Raw genomic sequence first — 18,871 nt, 5'->3', positions numbered from 1 at the left:
TCAATCGACAGCATTTGCGGCGTAATGTTGATTTCCACAAAAAATAATCCCACCTTTTCTTAAAAAAGGCCAAAATAAATGGAAATAAAAACACTGTTAAACACTGTTGTCGTGTAAATAAACGGCCAAAACGCATACGTTTTTTATAAGAACAATTAAAGTGCTTTAATCATATTATAAAACTCCTTTTTGTGGTTATCAACATTTTGAACTTGGAATTTGTCTTTAACATGTGCTCAGATTTGTCAATACTCAAAAACAAAAGCCAGATTTCTCATCACATTCCTCCGTGTTAAAGTTGACTAATGCTATCCACGTTCATTGTATTGCTCAATTGTCTAATTTCTCCTGAGGAATTTTCGAAGAAACATCTGAGCAAAAGTTACTGAAATGAAGAATACCTGAGAACTCTTGATAAGAGCAACCTCTTGAGTGTGACAGTTTTCCTCTTGGCAGGACTGGAGAGATAGAAAAGAGACGGAATTATAGGCGTGGAAAGGAACCGAAATGAGTTGTCTTAGAAGAAAAGAGATAAGGAATGTCTGCAGGGAGTTCAACATTCCTTAAGGGTTGGTTACTCGGGACTGGGACGAGGACTCAGACCAGCAGACCGAAGACTCTTCCCGAGAGCTCAGATAAGGCCGCTTCTGTGTTTCTGTGACTGACTTTCCCTGACGTACAGCAGTCTTTCTTCTTCATCTTCCGAGTCTGTAGAGGAGGCCTGGCATTTGATGTCTATGAATGATAAAGGTCACGTCAACATGGAAACAAATGATATAGCAAAGCTCAAATCACACTGACTGTTTGCCGCTGCGTAGGTGTGTGCCTGCCAGTTCCAAGCTCATTGTTGTTGTTGTTGTTTTTCTGTGTCCATGTTTTGGAGAGCATATGCAGGATATCCTGTTTGTGTGATCTTGGTGGGTCCGTTCGTAGTTTTCCAAGCCATCAGCTTACACACACACACACACACACACACACACACACATGCTCAAGCTGGTCCCAGAGAGATTTGGACACTGGGCTGCAGAATGAATATTTCAGAATACATTTTTATAATATTCTGTTACAATGTTACATATATGTATATATATATAGTATATCAAAGTCTGTAATAATATAACATACATTAAATAAAATGTATTTAATTAATATTAATATATAACAATTTAATAAACATTAACATTTTAAATTAAGAGTATTTTATAATATAATATTCTTTATTTCTTTAATATATTCTTATAATAATCTATAATATTCTCATTTTATTTAATTACAGTAATATATTATATTTTGTAATAATATTCAATATTATTTTTTGTAATCATATACTGTAACTGTAATAATACATAAATTAAAATAATATTATTTTAAGTATAGGCTAATATAATAATTGTAATAATTAAATAATTAAAATTAATTCTGAATACATTTTTATAATATATTATTCTGTAATAATTTTTATTTCATTACAATATATATATAATATTCAATTTTGTAATAATATAATTATAAATGAATTAAAATAATATTATAGAGATGTGGGCACTTGTACCGCAGTATCAACATTTGAGAATCAGTGTTATTCAGATACATACAAATTATCCAAATAAGCTTCAAGCTAAATTCTCTTGCCTTTGTACGTAAATGTAGTAGTGAGATAAGGTTTGATTAATGGGCCTGATTCACATTCTCTTCACTGCACTTGTTATTATTGCGCTGAGCCTCGTGTTCGAGCCAGAGATTGTGTCATTGGAGCCCACCAAAGCAATTTGGTTGATATCCATCTGCTGAAACGGATTGAATTTGTGGCTCACACTTCCTGATTCATGTTTTTTGGGCGGCATGCGAGCATCTGCTGCTATCAAACCTGGCCCACACGTGCCCCGATGATAAGCTTGTATCTTTGGAGAATGCCAGCTGTATAGGAACACCCTGGATATCTGAAAGTCTTCCTTCTCCTTTCATTTTTGTTGTCAAAAGCCACGCCTGCAGACCGCCTCATGCTTTCTGCACATCTGTCCGCCTCTCTCCTGCCCTTTCCGTCTCTCCGGTGGTTAATTGTTAAAGCCATGTGTGTGAGATAAAAGGTGTGTGCATGTTTGTGGTTTACGAGTCAGCCCATTAGGCTCATTAAGCTCAGCTTGCAGCGTCTGCGGAGTGTTGTCGTGGGAGGAGCCGCGTCTTAATGATGGAAAACGGCATAAGTGTCTTTTACCAAATCCAACATCTGGATGCCAGCCAACCGCATCTGGAGGAAGCTGGAAGAATGAAGAGATCTCTGTGTAGGGTGTATGGCTGATTATATCCTAAATCCCATAATAGCTTTGCTTTTTTTAGTAGCCTAGCTGGTGCTTTAAATATTTTGGTGAAGTGAGTTTGTGTTGCGTGATTATGTGTTGCTCCTTTTTCCAATTTGATAATTACAGAGTTGTGAGGTCATGGTGTGTGCAGATCCCAGAAGAAGTGCTCCGAGGTTGCTCTTTTATAGCGGAGGAGAGATAAAGTTCTCGGATACGCTATATATAAGTGACTTGGTCTTGAGTTGACTCTTGATTATTTTCATAAAAGTCCGTAGCGGAAATAAATAGACACACACCAGACAATTGTTGACATACTGTAAAAGTTGCTTACTGAGGTATAAAATGACTGTGTGTGCTGATATTTTTAACTTGGATGAAAAAAGTTTGGGATCTTTAGTTCAGCAGGACTTCTAGGAGAAAGAAATTAGATTTGTTTTTGTTCCAATGGGCATAATGAAAAGTGTGTGTTTGTGTTTGTGTGTGTGAGTGTCTCATTAGGGCCTTTGTCAGCCTGCTAGCTAGCAGCAGTCATTATGCACTACGTGGAGTGTCAGCGCGCGCGGCATTGAGTGTCTTGTTGGCGAGAGTATTGATAAGCATTGATCTCGCGGTATGACTTGAGCTCTAGGCTGTTAATGGGAGAAGAGGCTCCTAACCACATCTGGCTATTGTTTATGATCGTTACCATGACGACGGGAAGATTTTTCATCTGTGACAGAATGAACAATGAAACCAACGAAGGGTTAAGAATGCCTAAGACACACACACACACACACACACACACACACACACACACACACACACACACACACGCAAAAGACACAATTAGCTGAACTTACACACCATGATTGTCTCATTGATGCTCCACACATATCAAATATCACAGCAGTGATTTCTTACAAACCGCTTCTTAGATCTTGGTTTCCTTTTGTGTTCTTTGGCTGAATCTCTCAAAACGTGTTAAATATATGTCTGGGTTATATTTAACTATAACATAAAAAAAAGTTTATAATTAATAATTCTATTTTTTTTTTTTTTTTGACAATGAATCACCATTCCCCACCAATTCGCATTATAATGCAAAATGCAAACAATGCAAAAAAATATGATTATCATATTATTATTATTATTTATATAATTTATGTTATTATTATTACTATATTATAAATTATTGCAGAATATTATTATATTATATTTATATATACAATATTACAATTGAAATTTATATTAAAGTATTTATTGTACAGAATTTGATTTAATAATGGGGTGATGGGGTGGGGGGATTCTAACAAGAAAATAATGTCACATTGCAAAATATAAATAAAAAAATTCATTCCTTTTAACTATTGGTTCTGAAATATGACTTACACTTTTCTTTGTGAAATTCAGCATGTACAGTTTTTCACAATCAGACTAAGCAAGTCTATGGTTTTGTTCAGAATTAATTACGTTCTTTAAAAGAGCTAAAGTGAATTATGATTTTTAATAAGGGCAACAGTTTGACTGTACATGTATGCTTTCAGGAGCGGTGTGTATTTATACAGACTTCTCCTGATTATTGTGTAAAAATGGCCGATAATAGAGTTGTCTATCACTATCCACTAGTTCTAAACAAGCATACTTGTCTTAAACACTCACATTATATATGTGGATAAGAGGTTGATTTGTTCTAGCAATACCTACTTGATAGCTCATCCTGACCATTGATTAAAACATATTATCAGTGCTGCAGGCCAAAGGAAAGACAGAGGACCGAAGAGAACATTAGACAGAGACAAAGAAAAGAGCGAACTCGAGTGAGAAAATATGCGACGGCGGAGAAGTACCACATTTCACGGGGTGTAAGCGATCACCATGGAAACAGCGGCATGTATGATGTGTGTTTTGGGGGGATGGGGTGTGAGTGTGTAAACAGGTGTTCACACGTGTGCGTGTGTGTTAGTGGCGTGGATGCATTTCTTTTGTGTGTTTGTAAGCATGTGGACATGAAGGCTCACTCCCTTGAATAATAAGACGATGGGTGGATACAACGAGAATCCATGGCTATTAATAAAAAGTTTATTTATCCAGTTTAATCCCTCTTCTGCACTGAAGCATTGAGCAATTGCATGGGCCTGAAGAGACACATTACAGTTGATATGTGTGCAGAGCGGATGTAAAAAAGAGAAAGCAAAAGAGAAAGCAAGAGAGCATGTAGCGCATGCATAAACTGGACAGTGTTGAGATAGAAATATAAAAAATTGGGTGTATAAGCATACACATATACCCCGCTTTTATGGGGTTTTAACTTAATGTGCATTAACAAGATTATAGGTTACTGTTTAAGTAAACGTATATTTTACCACCATTTTAAATTACTTTTTTCTTTGCATTTGAAATGTGTAATTTCTGCACCACAAATGTCACTAAAACAATATTGACTGTTTTCAAAAAGGTTTCCCCAAACACTTCCCTCATCTGCCATTGGTTGGATAAAACTGATAGCCCCACCCCCAAACTAACGACCCAATGATTGAGCCATTTTAACATCCAAAAATATGTCAAAGCATCCGTTACTAATTTGAAAACATCACGTTTAAACAGCAAAGTTCTTGGAGTAACGAGGAGGCACCACCATTGCTTTTATACGCCAGTTCGAGTAACAAATAATTAATATTGAGTAAGTTTTATATTTTAGACAAATGATTGGCAGTTACTTTGTCTTTTTTTCGCTCAAAATCAAAAAATATTTGAGAACACGGTAAAAGCATTTCATTCTGAATCCTGAATGAATCAGTGTTTTTGAACAAAACTGTTAAGTGAATGGTTCAGTGACTCATTCATAAAGACAAAGGCTGCGTCTGAAATCGTAAACTCGAAAAACAGTATATGACAAAAGAAGCATGTCCGAATTCAAAGTAGGCCTACTTATAAAGGCAAAAAGTCCACGGATGACGTGCTTCTTCCGGCGAAATTCTAAAGTGTGCATACGATGGACACATTACTATCCCATGAGGATCTATGAATGGCAGTGAAGTGGCGTAACTGATGCTGGTAGGTCACATGATAATGACAACGTGGTGAATGTAGTACGTTCAGATTAGATTCACACACTCATACTATACAGAACACACTTTTTTTAGCGGTCGTGAAGCAATTACTTATTCAAAATAAGAGAGTATGCCATTTCGTCACTTGTTTAGTTCCTAAATGAATCGTTGTTGAACAAATCGGTTGAGTGAATGATTCAATGACTCACTCATATAGTAACTTGTTTAATTCCTGAATGAATCTGTGTTTGAACGAACCGAATTGACAGTAAGAATAATGATAACTAAAGTTTAAAGAACAAAACTATAACGCAAACAACACAGAGGAACAATATTGTTGGAATCACTTTCAGAACCATTTTGTTGCAACTGATGAACGATAAAAACATTGACAGCCAATCAGAATCGACGTGACTTTAAAGTGCTTGAGCATTTTAGAGTGGTTAACATAACTGCAGTGCATACTTGTAATGAACAGAAGTGTGTGTTTGTGACACTGTTGGATGTCCTGGTATAATTTGCATCGAGTATGACTCTTCTTGGTTTGACTACTGTCACTCCCCCCCTCCCCCTCCTCCAGGCTATTTTAAGATCTCACTGTTGCACAGTCCTCTTCCAGTCTGTAATTTTGTGGTATGTGTATGTGTGTGTGTGTGTGTGTGTGTATTTCAGTTACTTTAAAACCATACCATTTTGCTTTCAGAAAAAGGAAGAGAAACTTTAGCAGTAACATGGATGCTATTTAGTGAACAGATCGTATTGCACGTGAAGGTGTGTGTGTGTGTGTGTGTGTGTGTGTGTGTGTGTGTGTGTGTTTGAGTGAATAATAGTGCTGTATAGTGTCTTACTCACAGCATAGTAAGTGCAAAGCCTGGACAAAGTCTGATTATTAAAAAGTCTCAATGCTGTTGCTGTTCGCTTTTCTAATTCACATTTTTAGTACATTTACTTGGTTTCAAAAGTACGCCCTTGGCCGTGACATGAAGACATCCCATAAGTGTACTTCCTTTTCATGTTCCCATGGCAACAGTTCCAGTGGCCCTTATGGGGGCTTTTTGGTAAGAGGTAGCGGGTGATTTGCGGGCCTGGTTTTCTGAGCATGCTCCAAATAGTAACACAAGACAAAGAGCCAAACCAGTGCAAACACAGACAGCATCGCACTGCAGTCACTGCTTCTTCTCAATGCTCATCCACAGACATAAAGATGATTGTTCTCTGATTTTGTCTCATAAAAGCAGCCATTGTTTAAAATCATCTAAAAGACACTGAGGTTTGTTTCATGGAGTCTTAAATATGAGTACTATTCTGTTTTGTGGATCCTTTATTTGTTGTCATCTGCTTTATTGGGCTTTCACAATTGTGATTTTTCCGCTGAGGATGAATTCTACTGAGAATTAATACAAATTACTGTGATTAATTATTTATTGTCTTTTTGTTCATGCCATTTAAATGTATGATGTGAAATGTATAAATTATCATAATCAAACATTTGCAAACAAATATTACACTGGGTATAATTACATTATTTAAAAAATAAATAAACTGAAATTAAAATATTAATAAATATCACAATTAGCCTATTCATGCCATTTTACATATATTATATGACATGTATAAATTATCATAATCAAACGTTTTTAAACAAAAATGACTCTGGGTACAATTACTGTATATATTTTTTTTTAAATAAACAGAATTTTAAATATTAAAATATTAATAAATATTACAATATTTATACTTTGAATTCACTCTGTTGATTTTTGGAACCTAGCCAACCTAAATATGACAGTAAATTATTATTAATACAATTTTAAATATCATAATTTTTAATGTTTATTAATATGGTCTGTTATGATTTTAGTAAAAATAACTATTATTATCATTATTATTATTATTATATTTGGAATATTATTGTTTCAATTATGTTGTTATTTTTATTAATGTTGTTTTAAATGTTTGTTAATAATAATTTGGATTATTATTTCTTAAGTGATATTATTTTCATTAATATAGTTTATTAATATTATAGTAAATAATAATAATGATGATGATTAAATTATATTGTCATTTTATTAATATCAACTAACTTTTGTGACATAGCATTTAATTAGTTTTACACAGTACAAAATATATTTGGGATGCTTGTGAAATAAAGTCAAACTAGAGCATTTTGGGATCACAATGCATGTTAAAAGTGAAAAGAGTCAAAAGGAGCCGCACATCTTCTATAATGGAGTTCGTTTTGGCCATTCAGAGAAACGTGCTGCTGTAGATTTCAGGGCTATACGTGTTTGGAATGTAAAGTGAATAACAAATCGCAGTTATTTCAAAAGATCACATATAGCAAGCCATATACAATTGACAACACTGTAAAGAACAGCAACTGTAACGTCTGTCAAGGTGAGCAGAGCACCAGAGGGAGAGGAGATTCAGACTGGAAAATGCTTAAACCGCACTTGTAATTTGGAGGTTGTCTGATTTAATGAAGCTAATTAGAGGTGTAAGTGGGTGATCTAATCAAAGCGCACTTTAAACAGAAGGACTGTGGATGTGAGAGGCCCATCAGTCTGACCCCCCCGTGCTGAGCAGTAATGGTACGCTCCCGTGTAATGGACTGCATGGATCACTGTTGTGTGTCTCTGGGGTGGGATCAGTCGGTGAGCACATTATTTGGGTTGCTCTATCTTTTCCTCTTTTCCTCATTCCACTCTCATTCTAAAACATTCATGAGGTTCCTCGGGTCAAATCGGCACCAGTCTCGTGCAGTTAGACCGTGAGTAATAGCATAAGGCCAACCCACTTAGACAGGAAGATAACATCTGACACACTTGAAAAGCAGGCAACAATCTGTCGTTTACAGTAAAACGAGTTGCAAATGATTGATGATCGCAGGAAAGTTGTGTGCATAAAAACGTGTGATAAAATAATGAAAAGGATGCTTGTGAGGATTGTAAACGTGTGCATGCTGTATCCTCTCATTACAGTGTGGTGAAGAGCACTGTGCATTATGGATATACATTGAGTCATGTTTTGACTGCAGAAGGAAGAGAGCTGCTTTTAAACAGCTCAGAGGTGATGATTGAAGTCACGCCGTGGCTGAAGTGTTGTAGTGTCATTTGTCTTCTGAGCATCTGGCTGACGGCTGTTTGCTTCTCCATATCTAACTATACATTAGACCTCCACTGGTTCCTGCTGATTATAGATCTCCTGCTGCAGTCTCAGTTAACACAGGGTTTAGCTTCAGATTTGGACACTGTGGGTTTGAATTTAATCAGTTTATATTTGTTGTGTTTCTGTCCTGAAATCTTCTCTTCTCCTCCTCCTCCTCCTCCTCCTCCTCCTTCTTCTTCTTCTTCTTCTTCTTCTTCTTCTTCTTCTTCTTCTTCTTCTTCTTCTTCTTCTTCTTCTTCTTCTTCTTCTTCTTCTTCTTCTTCTTCTTCTTCTTCTTCTCTAAGGGTGTGTCATACAGAACTAGAGGTTTGTGGTGGAAGCGTGTTTGAGAAAGGAGAAACTCTGACCTAGCAGCTATAAATAGAGCCTGGCTTGCTTCACAAAGAGAGTTATAATATATATATACAGTAAGTGTTCCTGGCTGAATTCAGTTTTTCATTATCTTTTGGACATGCCAATCACGTTACAATGATCCAGCTCTGACAAACGATGAATATGAATGAAGCATGTTGGAAATAGTTTAGGCACTAAACTGTTCAAATGTAAAATGTAAAGTTGTTCTACCTTAATGTCAGCATGATCTTTGTTGTTTACAACCCATTTTGCTTCCATAATGCGACATATTTTTGAGTGAAACAAGAAAAAATGTAGGATGGGACTTGATTTTATCCATCAGGAAGTGATTGGATAATGAAAAATGGCCATTACATATCAAGTTTGCTGAAACAACGCTAAAATTGTTAATCTTATTGCCAACACAATCAACTGTAAGTGACATCAGTGTTAAAAGAGAGTTGTTTCAGAGGATTATTATATTTTATTATTTTATGTAATTATAGAATTGTATTATTATTAGTATTTAATAAATGAAAGAAAAGAAAAAATGTATCATTATTTTATTTATTATTATTATTTAAAAACAAAAAAAATAAGATGCACTGATAATTTTTTTTAATTAATGAATTAGTATAAATAGTATAATTTGATTTCGTGTTGAGTTTAACAAGCTATATCTACTTGACCTGACCTTTACATTTTCCGGGTGTTAGGTTGTTTCAGTCATATATTAAACATAATTTTTGACTTGAATAAAATAAGTTAATTTAAATGTCACCACGTTAAACAATTTGTTAGCTATACCTAACAAAGCTTGTTTTTTTTTCTCTGCAGTGCTATGAAAAACAGCAGCCATCTATCCACACTGAAATTCAATCCATCATGTGGGAAGGAGACAAAATGCAGATCTCTTTAAAGACAGGACATTGTTCAATGGAGACTAAATGCTTTTTAATGCCTATGGGGACCATACTCTTTTAACACGCCACAACATTAGTTCAGTTAGATGCTTTTATTTTAATTGCTGAGATTTATTTACATTTTCTGAACACCCATTTAAAGTCATTTATTCCATTTCTGCCTCATTTTTAATCTGTAAAAGCCTCTGAGATGGGCGGTATACATGTTAGGCAAGCAAATTTGGTGAGAGATGGATATGTTTGGAGAGAGGCATATTGATTAAAGGGTCACATTCATGCACTCCACTCTCTAAAACTTATGGTGCGTAAACACTTCAGAGAGTTTATCAGATACCTCATTTTTGCTTCAAAGAGCTTAAGTATCCATCATTTTATTTCCCAGAGTCCCTGGTATAAACAAACGCCTGCCATCTGCCAGGTTTGCAGCTTGATGTCACCCGGAGTGTTGTCAGATGTGGTTAGTTGTTGTGTTTCCCAACTAAATGGTCCACAATGACCAGAAATCAAAAGTAGTTACAGAGAGGAGAAGTTGCATCAGAATAAGAAAGAGAGAATTCAATACCAAAGTTCATGAAAGGAATAGTTTACTCAAAAATGAGCGAAACCACATGACTTTCTTTTTCCTGTGGAAAACTGAGCGAACTTAGCTAATGAATCAGAATTTTTTTAATGAAACGGTTAAGTGATTGATTCAATATTTGAATATTAGGTTTGCCGCATTTCCAAGCAAAACACACCAAAATGTGGTAGTATTTATTTAATAAATCTACGTTTTTGATGGAGTCCGTTAAGCGAACGATTCAATGATTCATTTATAAAGACAGCCACGTGCTTCTTTTCCGAACGAATCCGATTCAGTGTTTTTGAATGAACATGTAGAGCAAATGATTCAGTGATTCACTTGTAATCATGCATTCTTTTAGTCAATGAAAAACTTCTCCTCCGCCATATAGTTTTCACATCTTGAGGCAGCATATTTACATGTGATTCTATTATTATATTAAGACGTGTGTTTGTGTGAACTATTGCATCTTAGTACTGTATAACCTGCACTAACTCTTCAAAGCTTCGTGTGAGAAGCACATGTCTTTGATCACTATACAGAATGCAAGATAAAATGAAGCTTCTGAGCGCTTGAAGTTGAAATGACAATGGCTGTAGACAAGTGTCTGTTTCCTATTCTCCAAACCAGGATGTCTTTGTTCCTATGGGAATGCTTTGGCTGTAGTTGGGATGTGAACAATGACTACAGGCCGCATTTCAACTATCTTTTTCTTTTTTTCTTCTTCTCCCCCCTCTCTCTCTTCTCTTTAGCTGACACAAGCACTTCCTTCCGTCTTCGAGACTAGCTAATTACCCACACGGGCACACAGAGCGGTGCTTAGCGCTGGCCTGGAAACGCTCTTGACAACCCACCGATGATTTTAAGCTTTATTGCATCATCAATGATGTCAGAAAGTATAATCATTCTTAACCTCAGGATCTATACGAGACTCCCGTGGGCATTATACAGCAAAGTCAAGAGGGAAAGATTTCAAATGTGGGAAGTCATATAGTCTTTCTTGAAAGGTGAGAGGTTCGGCTGATCGGATCGATAATAAATGCATATGCAGAACACAAAAGGTCGCCTGTTGTCTTATTGTTATATTATGAGGTCAGTGTGTGTTTGGAAACCTCTCGTCATTATCTGTGTGTGTGTGGTCGGTCTGTGAGGGAATGCACTGTATTGTTTGACTGTCTCTTGTGTTTTGTTTTGATGGATGGAGCCTTTGAGTGGCAGATGGCTCTCCAGCCTGCAGACGTGTTATCACACACCAGGGGGTCCACACACACACACAAACACAACTCAGTGCATTAGACCACCAACATGTCGACGACTTTAAATGAGGGGAGAACCCTTTTCATTTACTATATATGGCGCTTTCCACAAGTAGGGTACAAAATAAAGCTTAAGAAGTCTTAAAAATGATTTTTTTTTTTTGGTCAAGTGTGTAATTTTTGTGCCACTGGCATCACCAATGACGGTTTACTTATTTTTTTTTATAGGGAACAAATTACACACTACAGCTTTAACGTTCAGAAAATGTTGTTTGTTCACCTCATAAATATTTTACGAGCTGTGTTAGTTTCTATATAACTCTTTCAATGCTGTTACCAATACCTTTTTTGTGGAATTTCATTATTTTCAAGAAATTAACCTAAAGACAAACATGAAATAAATAAAAACATCAAAATTGGTCATCAAAATGGTCACAAATTTAGGCTATGCTAAACTCACTGGGGCTATCTAATTTGGGATTAAATAAAATATTAAAATGAAATGAAATAAAAAATATTTATGAAAATAATTATGAAATATGAATATTCAAATACATTTCATATTTATTTATATAATAAATTGTTTTTATGTAAAGTATTAAACATTTAAATGTATTAAAATATGTTTCAAAAAACGAGAAGGTATTTACTAAGTGTATTTAATAACAGTTTATTTTGTATTTACTAAGTAAATTTACTATGCATTCAATTTGACAAAAAAAAAATCTCTAAACAACTTTGATATCTTTAAAAATATTGAAACGTTAATTTGCAGAATATTTGTGCAAAGTGCCATATTTAACGGGATAGTTCACCCAAAAAATTTAATTCTCTCATTAATTACCCGACTTCCGTTCATCTTCGGAACACAAATGAAGATATAAAAGAATAAAATCTGAGCCGACAGCTATAAAATCGACAGCTAAGCAACTACCACTTTGACACTTCAAAAAGTTCATAAAGAGATCATAAAATGAATCCATATGAATCGAGAGGTTTAGCCGAAGAGACACAAGACAAGATCGCTTTATATGATGAACAGATTGAATTTCGGCTTTTATTCACATATAAACATCAGCGAACATAAACTGAAGCTCAACTGAACCTGCTTAACACGAGAACAAACCTCATTGGTTCGTACAGAAGCTCAAACGTGCTGCGTAACACGAGAATGAACCTCATTCGTTTTACAATCACTTGAAGCTTCAAAGAAAGCGTAAAATCAGAGGAAAAATTGCTCCGATTTTAATAAAAATATATTCATTTGCGTTTCGAAAGGTGAACGAAAGGTTTGGAATGACATGAGGGCGAGTAAATGATGACAGAATTTCATTTTTGTGTGAACTATCTCTTTAATGAGAGTGCATATAATAAGGAATCAGTGTGTTTGTGTTTGTAGCTGATGCTGATTCAGCTCAGATGGTCAAGATCTGGTCAGATGATCAGATGGGCAGCCAAACTCAGTCATTAGCCATCAATTTGTCTGATCATGATCTGCTTCTTACTATCATTGGCATCTTGTTTGTCTGTGAGAGAGTATATGATTGAGTATCTTCCTTCCGAGTTTGCAGGTCACCTTTAAACCTGATAGCATCTTGACAGTGAGTTAGGGCCGACCTTAGGTCTGAATTACCGCATGCGTTCGTGCTTTTGAATAATCTTTGAATCTATGTTTTGTGTGTTTTGCGTAACGCTGTTGTTTTTGGCCTAGAGTTGCAGGACAGATGCGGTGCAGATCAAAACAGCAGAGGAAAATATTTGCTGCAAATATATGAATACGAAAGTGCTTTCGGTGACATCCGTATCCCGTTGTTTGTGAGTTTGAAGGACGTGAAGCCATTTTTCTCTGCCTGTCTTCAAGGTGACACGTTTGTCGGCTAGTTTCAGATGTAATGTGATCTGAGGGACAATATGGACGGATGGAGACGCAGGTGGAAGAACGAGACGAATGAATAATGACAGCCTGGGTCGGCCAAAGAGAAAGCGTGTGTACATTCATTTTGCACAAGGACAGTGATACAAAGATGAAGAGGGACAGAACAGGAAATAAAAGGATGCAGATTCATCCCGATAGTCTCAAGGAAGAGTTTGGATAATGAATTCAGCTCTGTGTATGTGTGTGTGTGTGTGTGTCCACATTCAGTATGCAATTAGAGTGCTGTGTCGGCATCACGACGCCAGGATGCTGACACACTCATAAAAAGCCCCACAAACAACTCAAATACACACACAGCGGAGGTCCTGTGAAGTATAATGCAGTTAGTAGTCATATTCATGACTCTGGGTTGGCTTTTGCCTAAATTGTGGGGAACAAATATCCCCTCAAGGACAGTAAAACTTGTAATCACCTACAATGGAAGACAAGCAAACAGTCCCCATGAGGAAAACGCCTAAATAAACAGACTAAATAATGTCTTAATGGAGGTTTTCTGTGAAGGTTAGGGGATAAAAACATCATTAGCTCAGTATAAAAACAATAGAAATCAATGGAAAGTCCTCACTATGACAGAAAAAACAAACATGGGCTATTAGACTCCAATCTCCCAGATTTTTTAGCTCTGATTCAACGTTCTTGACCTACAATCCTGGTTCCAGACACAGAGATGACCACTTTTACAGCACTCTCCCACACACCAACTCACGCACATGAAATATAGTAGGAGAACATGACAAACACATCTTAACTTGTCTGACTCAGTGTATAGCCAGATATATGGGTGAAGACACTCTTTATTTTGTGGTTTGTGACTGAATCAGTCATCTGAGGTGACGGAAACACTCTGCATTTATATACAGACACCTTAAAGGGCTAGTTCACCCAAAATGAACACTCACACTCACGTTTCTCCAGACCTGTATGACTTTCTTTCTTCTGTGGAACACAAAAGTGTCTTTTGTCCGATGAAAGTCAATTATTGTTTTGGACTTTCATTATATGTTTCAAAATATGTTCTTTTGTGTTTCGCAGAAGGAAAGACATACACATTTGGAAACGACATTAGGGTAAGTAAATGAGAATTTACATTTTTGGGTGAGCTGTCCCTTTAAGCACACACACAACATTTGTCTAGTAATTGTTTGTTAGCACTTTTCACATCTGTAAAAATGGATTAGGCTGAACCTATCTGACCAAAGATCTTAATGCAACACACACACACGCACACACTCGAGCTCGTTCAATAAGTCATAGGTGAATGGGAAAGATCATCCTGTGGTTGTCTGGGTGCAGTGAGTCAGAATCTTTAATTTTAAGTTCCCACACACACACGTCTGACTACTTCAGTAATGTGTTTTAAGTTGTTTGATCAGATTAGGAAAATATAAAATAGAACATTTCATTGCTGAACTTTCTGCAATGCTAATATATTCTTAGTTTTCTGCTGTCTTTTAAAGACTCTCATTGCCAAGTAGTTATTTGAAAAATAACAAAATTATAATTAGAGAATTAAATGCTTGAGCAGAAGAAAAATGAGAAAATGGCAGCAAAGTTAATCAGAGAAAGTGGACAATCTGCCCAGATGTCCGTGTCCGGTGGGAAGCAAACCCCCCCTAGACCCCCCCCAGCCCCACACACACATGCGCACACGCACACACACACACACACACACACACACACGCATGCACGCACACACACACACACACACACAATGCTTATCATTCGTTGATTAATGAAGTCACCCAAATACATTGTAAATATTGAACTCTTAGTGCAAAGCTAATTCAAACCATAATAAGATTGAAGCCTTGTCTCTTTCCACAAGGAAAAAATTATTAATAAACTGGACTCTTACAAAAAAGCAATGTACCATGAGGGTATCAGATGGTAAAAACAAGTTAACATACAGTATATAGTATTTAGATGATATTCCAAGGTACTTTAAGAATACCATGAAAAGTAAAAAAAACAAACATGGTATTTCCATGGTACATGCCCCAAAACAACAACAACAACATGGCATTTCCATGGGAGAAGTAAAAAAAAATAGCATTCTCCATTAGACATGTTCAAAAACATGGCATTTCCATGAGACATGTAAAAAAAAAAAAAAAAAGGCATTTTCTTGGGACATGTCCAAAAATACATGGCATTTCAATGGGACATGCCCTCCCAAAAAACATGACTTTACTCACCTACCACAATAATGCAATGTGTTTAAATAATTTTCATGCGCTTTTATTAATTAATCAGCATATCCATGTTAATTAAATTTCACTTTCAATTGATCGAGAGACGTAGTATTTTTGTTTTCCTTTGCTAATGAGAAATGGTTCAAAATATGAAAAAGAATCTGGCTGTGTTTTTGTGTGTTGGCGGGGATCTGATGGCCTGCATCCGTCCAAATGGAGCCCTGTCATCTTTATTGACTAAAAACATCTTTTTTATTACTGTGAATATGAGTTTATGAGTGAGTGCATTTTAGTTGTAGTCTGACTTATGGTTTTGTGTGCTCAGAGCGGTGATAAGGGAACTGATGTGTTTTAGAGTATGTTACGGGTAGATAGAAACAGATTAATCCTCCGGTATACCATAATCCTCGGCTGATGGATGGCTGCAGATATGCGACTATGTGATTATTGCTCGGAGGACACCAGTCCTGCTGGGAATGAGCAGAGCAAGGTCATGTGTACAGCTGGGCTAGTTAATAATACAAAGTTTTTATACAGCTATTTCTCTCTTTCAGTGTCTATATATTAGTGCTGTTCATTGGCTGTAAACTGTGTTTAGGAGGCTAAAGCATTCCTGCTTTGCTCATTTAGTTTTCTGATTTCCCTTAGGACTAAACAAGATCTCGGTGCCTCAGGTTCTTTAGTTTCTCCGGGAATAAAACATTGTCATTAGATCCTCGTCTATCAGCAGTGAGACATTTCATCAATGTACAGCCTCAGATCTTCACAGTTTAATATTCATAAAGCTGGCCACTACATGGTTTGTCTCAAACAATGGCTAGCTGTGATGAAGCGGGTGAGCTGAAGGTCACGCAGCGGAGGGGGGGGTGGGGGGTGGGGCAGGTGCTGTGCCACCGTCAGTGGTGTTGTCAGCATATGGGAAATTACAGCAGGTGTGTGTCCAATGGAGCACCGATTTAATAACGGCAAGATCCACATGGACGCAGGTGGGATAATTTTAGGGGATGTTCAGGCAGAGCGAACCCATATTCAACCTCAAACACACACACACACTTTGTTTGCAGATCATTGTTTCTGTTTGTAATGAGTTAGCAGGCAGGATAAGTTCAGCATTTGAGGTCAGTAAGATTTTTTAAAAAGAAATTAATACTTTTATTTTTTAGCAACGATGCATTAAATTGATCAGAGGTAACAGTGAAGATGTTACAAAAAGATTTCAAATTTATTCATTAAACAATCCTGAAAAAAAACGTGTATCAGGAATTCCACAAAGCTATTAATCCGTTTTTCAACTTTGATGGTAATAAGAAATGTTTCTTGAGCTGCAAATCAGCACAATGATTTATGAAGGATCATGTGACACTGAAGACTGGAGTAATGATGCTGAAAATTCAGCTTTGCATCACAGGAATAAATCACATTTTAAAGTAAATTGAAATAAAAAAATTGTACTTTCCTCTGTTGAAGTTTTTGGCCTGTCCCTAAAACAACCATTTTGACGTGAAGTATCATGTATGACAGAATGAAAATTGAAAAAAAAGTCTGTTTTTGGCTTCATAACCTGGTTTAGATGTAATCTGCACACTTTTCTCACACTAAAAAGAGAAAATCAGCAAAAATATTTAATAAACAGGATGTGAAGAACCTGAATGACGGGTCTTCGAAATTCTGCAGGCTATTATTCCATGTGGGCATATTTATAACTAAATATGCGCGATTATAAAGAAGGATTACTTCCTCAGATGAGTGAGAGATAAACTGGCATGTGCAGATGAGAGGGATTTAAACATTTCGAAAAGACCAATTAAATCACATAAACCATCTCTCGCTATCACTCGCGCGCTAATGACGACCCCTCCGGTTGTCGACCCTGCTGGTCCAAACTGTCTGTTTCTTGTCCAATAGCCTCTCTATTCTTCATTAACACATCGTCCTCTGTCACTCCGCTTTTCCTTTCATCCTTTCATTCCCAGCGGTCTCGGTTTCATTCGGATCCCTTACCTCGAGCTGGACTGAACAGTCAGACATCAGACGCTCTGAGAACGCTGTGCACTCACGGTCATTAACACACTTTTAAACAAAGTTGTCTTTGTGCGAGAACACATATGACTCTTAACATAACACAAATACATGTTATAAGTTAAGATAACGTTACATGAGTGCGAATAAACGAGCGAATGTAGTATAAAAGTCTGAGTGCTACAGCAGCGTGGCACAGAGACCGCTTTCATAGGGACCATTTCAGCAGAGCTGGTCATTAGCTTTCATCTAGTGTTATTTCAGCAGTGCCGGTCACTCTCTGCGGACTCGCTGCTGAGAGACAAACTGTAGAAAACTATTACTGTCAGTTACAACATGGCAGAGCGTCTACAGGCATCAGCATGCTTAAATTATTCACTCATTGCAACACACACTCTAGAGAAGTGTGTTGGAATTGAATGTATTGTTTATATGGAGATTTGTTGGATGGCTTTGCATTATTAAAGATATGCCCTTTTACTGAGGGCATCCATTCAGACAAATGTGTGTGTGTGTGTGTGTGTGTGTGTGTGTGTGTGTGTGTGTGTGTGTGTGTGTGTGTGTGTGTGTGTGTGTGTGTGTGTGTGTGTGTGTTGAAGTGGCCATATGAACACTACACTATCGATTCAACAAAAACCTGCCTGACAGGATTGGTTTCTCTTCTAACAGTCCATCTCTCTCTCTTTGTTTTCTTTGCAGTGATGAGGCGGAACCCGTTCGCGACGGAGGGCTGCTGTCGGAAAGGCTCCAGAAACGCCCTACAGGAGCTGTACAACCCCACACAGGTATCAGTTTGTCATCATATATATGTATGAATTACAGTGAAACGTGGTGACAGTGTTTAAATAAGAATATGGTGACAATGAGTTATGACAATGGCATAAACCGCACCATCAGGGGCCGTTTTACATGACACTGTTTTCAACTAAAAACGCAAAACTTTTTATGCGTTTTGCCCGTTCATTTACACAACAGCTGTGTTTTGATGCACATTTACAGTTTATAGTCCGGGGTCACTTGCAGTAATAATTCAACTTCATCATTCGTTCAGACAAATTGCTTGATGCTTTCGCCATCTTGATTTTTTTTTTACATTTACCGCTCTCAGGGTTTCCAGGTTAGTGTAACAAAACCAGCCAAATTGCCATTC

At 36.7% G+C, this 18,871-nt stretch overlaps 1 protein-coding gene across 3 annotated transcripts in view; it reads left to right on the top strand.

The window, feature by feature from the left end:
- chst11 (carbohydrate (chondroitin 4) sulfotransferase 11) overlaps positions 1 to 18,871 on the top strand; it is a 43,986-nt gene that overhangs the window by 1,908 nt on the left and 23,207 nt on the right. For 2 of the 3 annotated variants that reach the window (XM_079622932.1, XM_079622931.1), the window contains exon 2: positions 18,421 to 18,506. In XM_079622932.1, the coding sequence (XP_079479058.1) occupies positions 18,421 to 18,506 (86 nt within the window). Of the gene's footprint in view, positions 1 to 14,542; positions 14,578 to 18,420; positions 18,507 to 18,871 lie in introns of all 3 variants that reach the window. The other variant, XM_079622933.1, reaches the window with a different exon arrangement.

This window comes from Phoxinus phoxinus, assembly GCF_949152265.1.
Source record: "Phoxinus phoxinus genome assembly, chromosome: 9".
NCBI lineage: Eukaryota > Metazoa > Chordata > Actinopteri > Cypriniformes > Leuciscidae > Phoxinus > Phoxinus phoxinus.
Note: the sequence above shows the minus strand (reverse complement) of the source record. Positions and strands in the feature narration are given on the sequence as shown.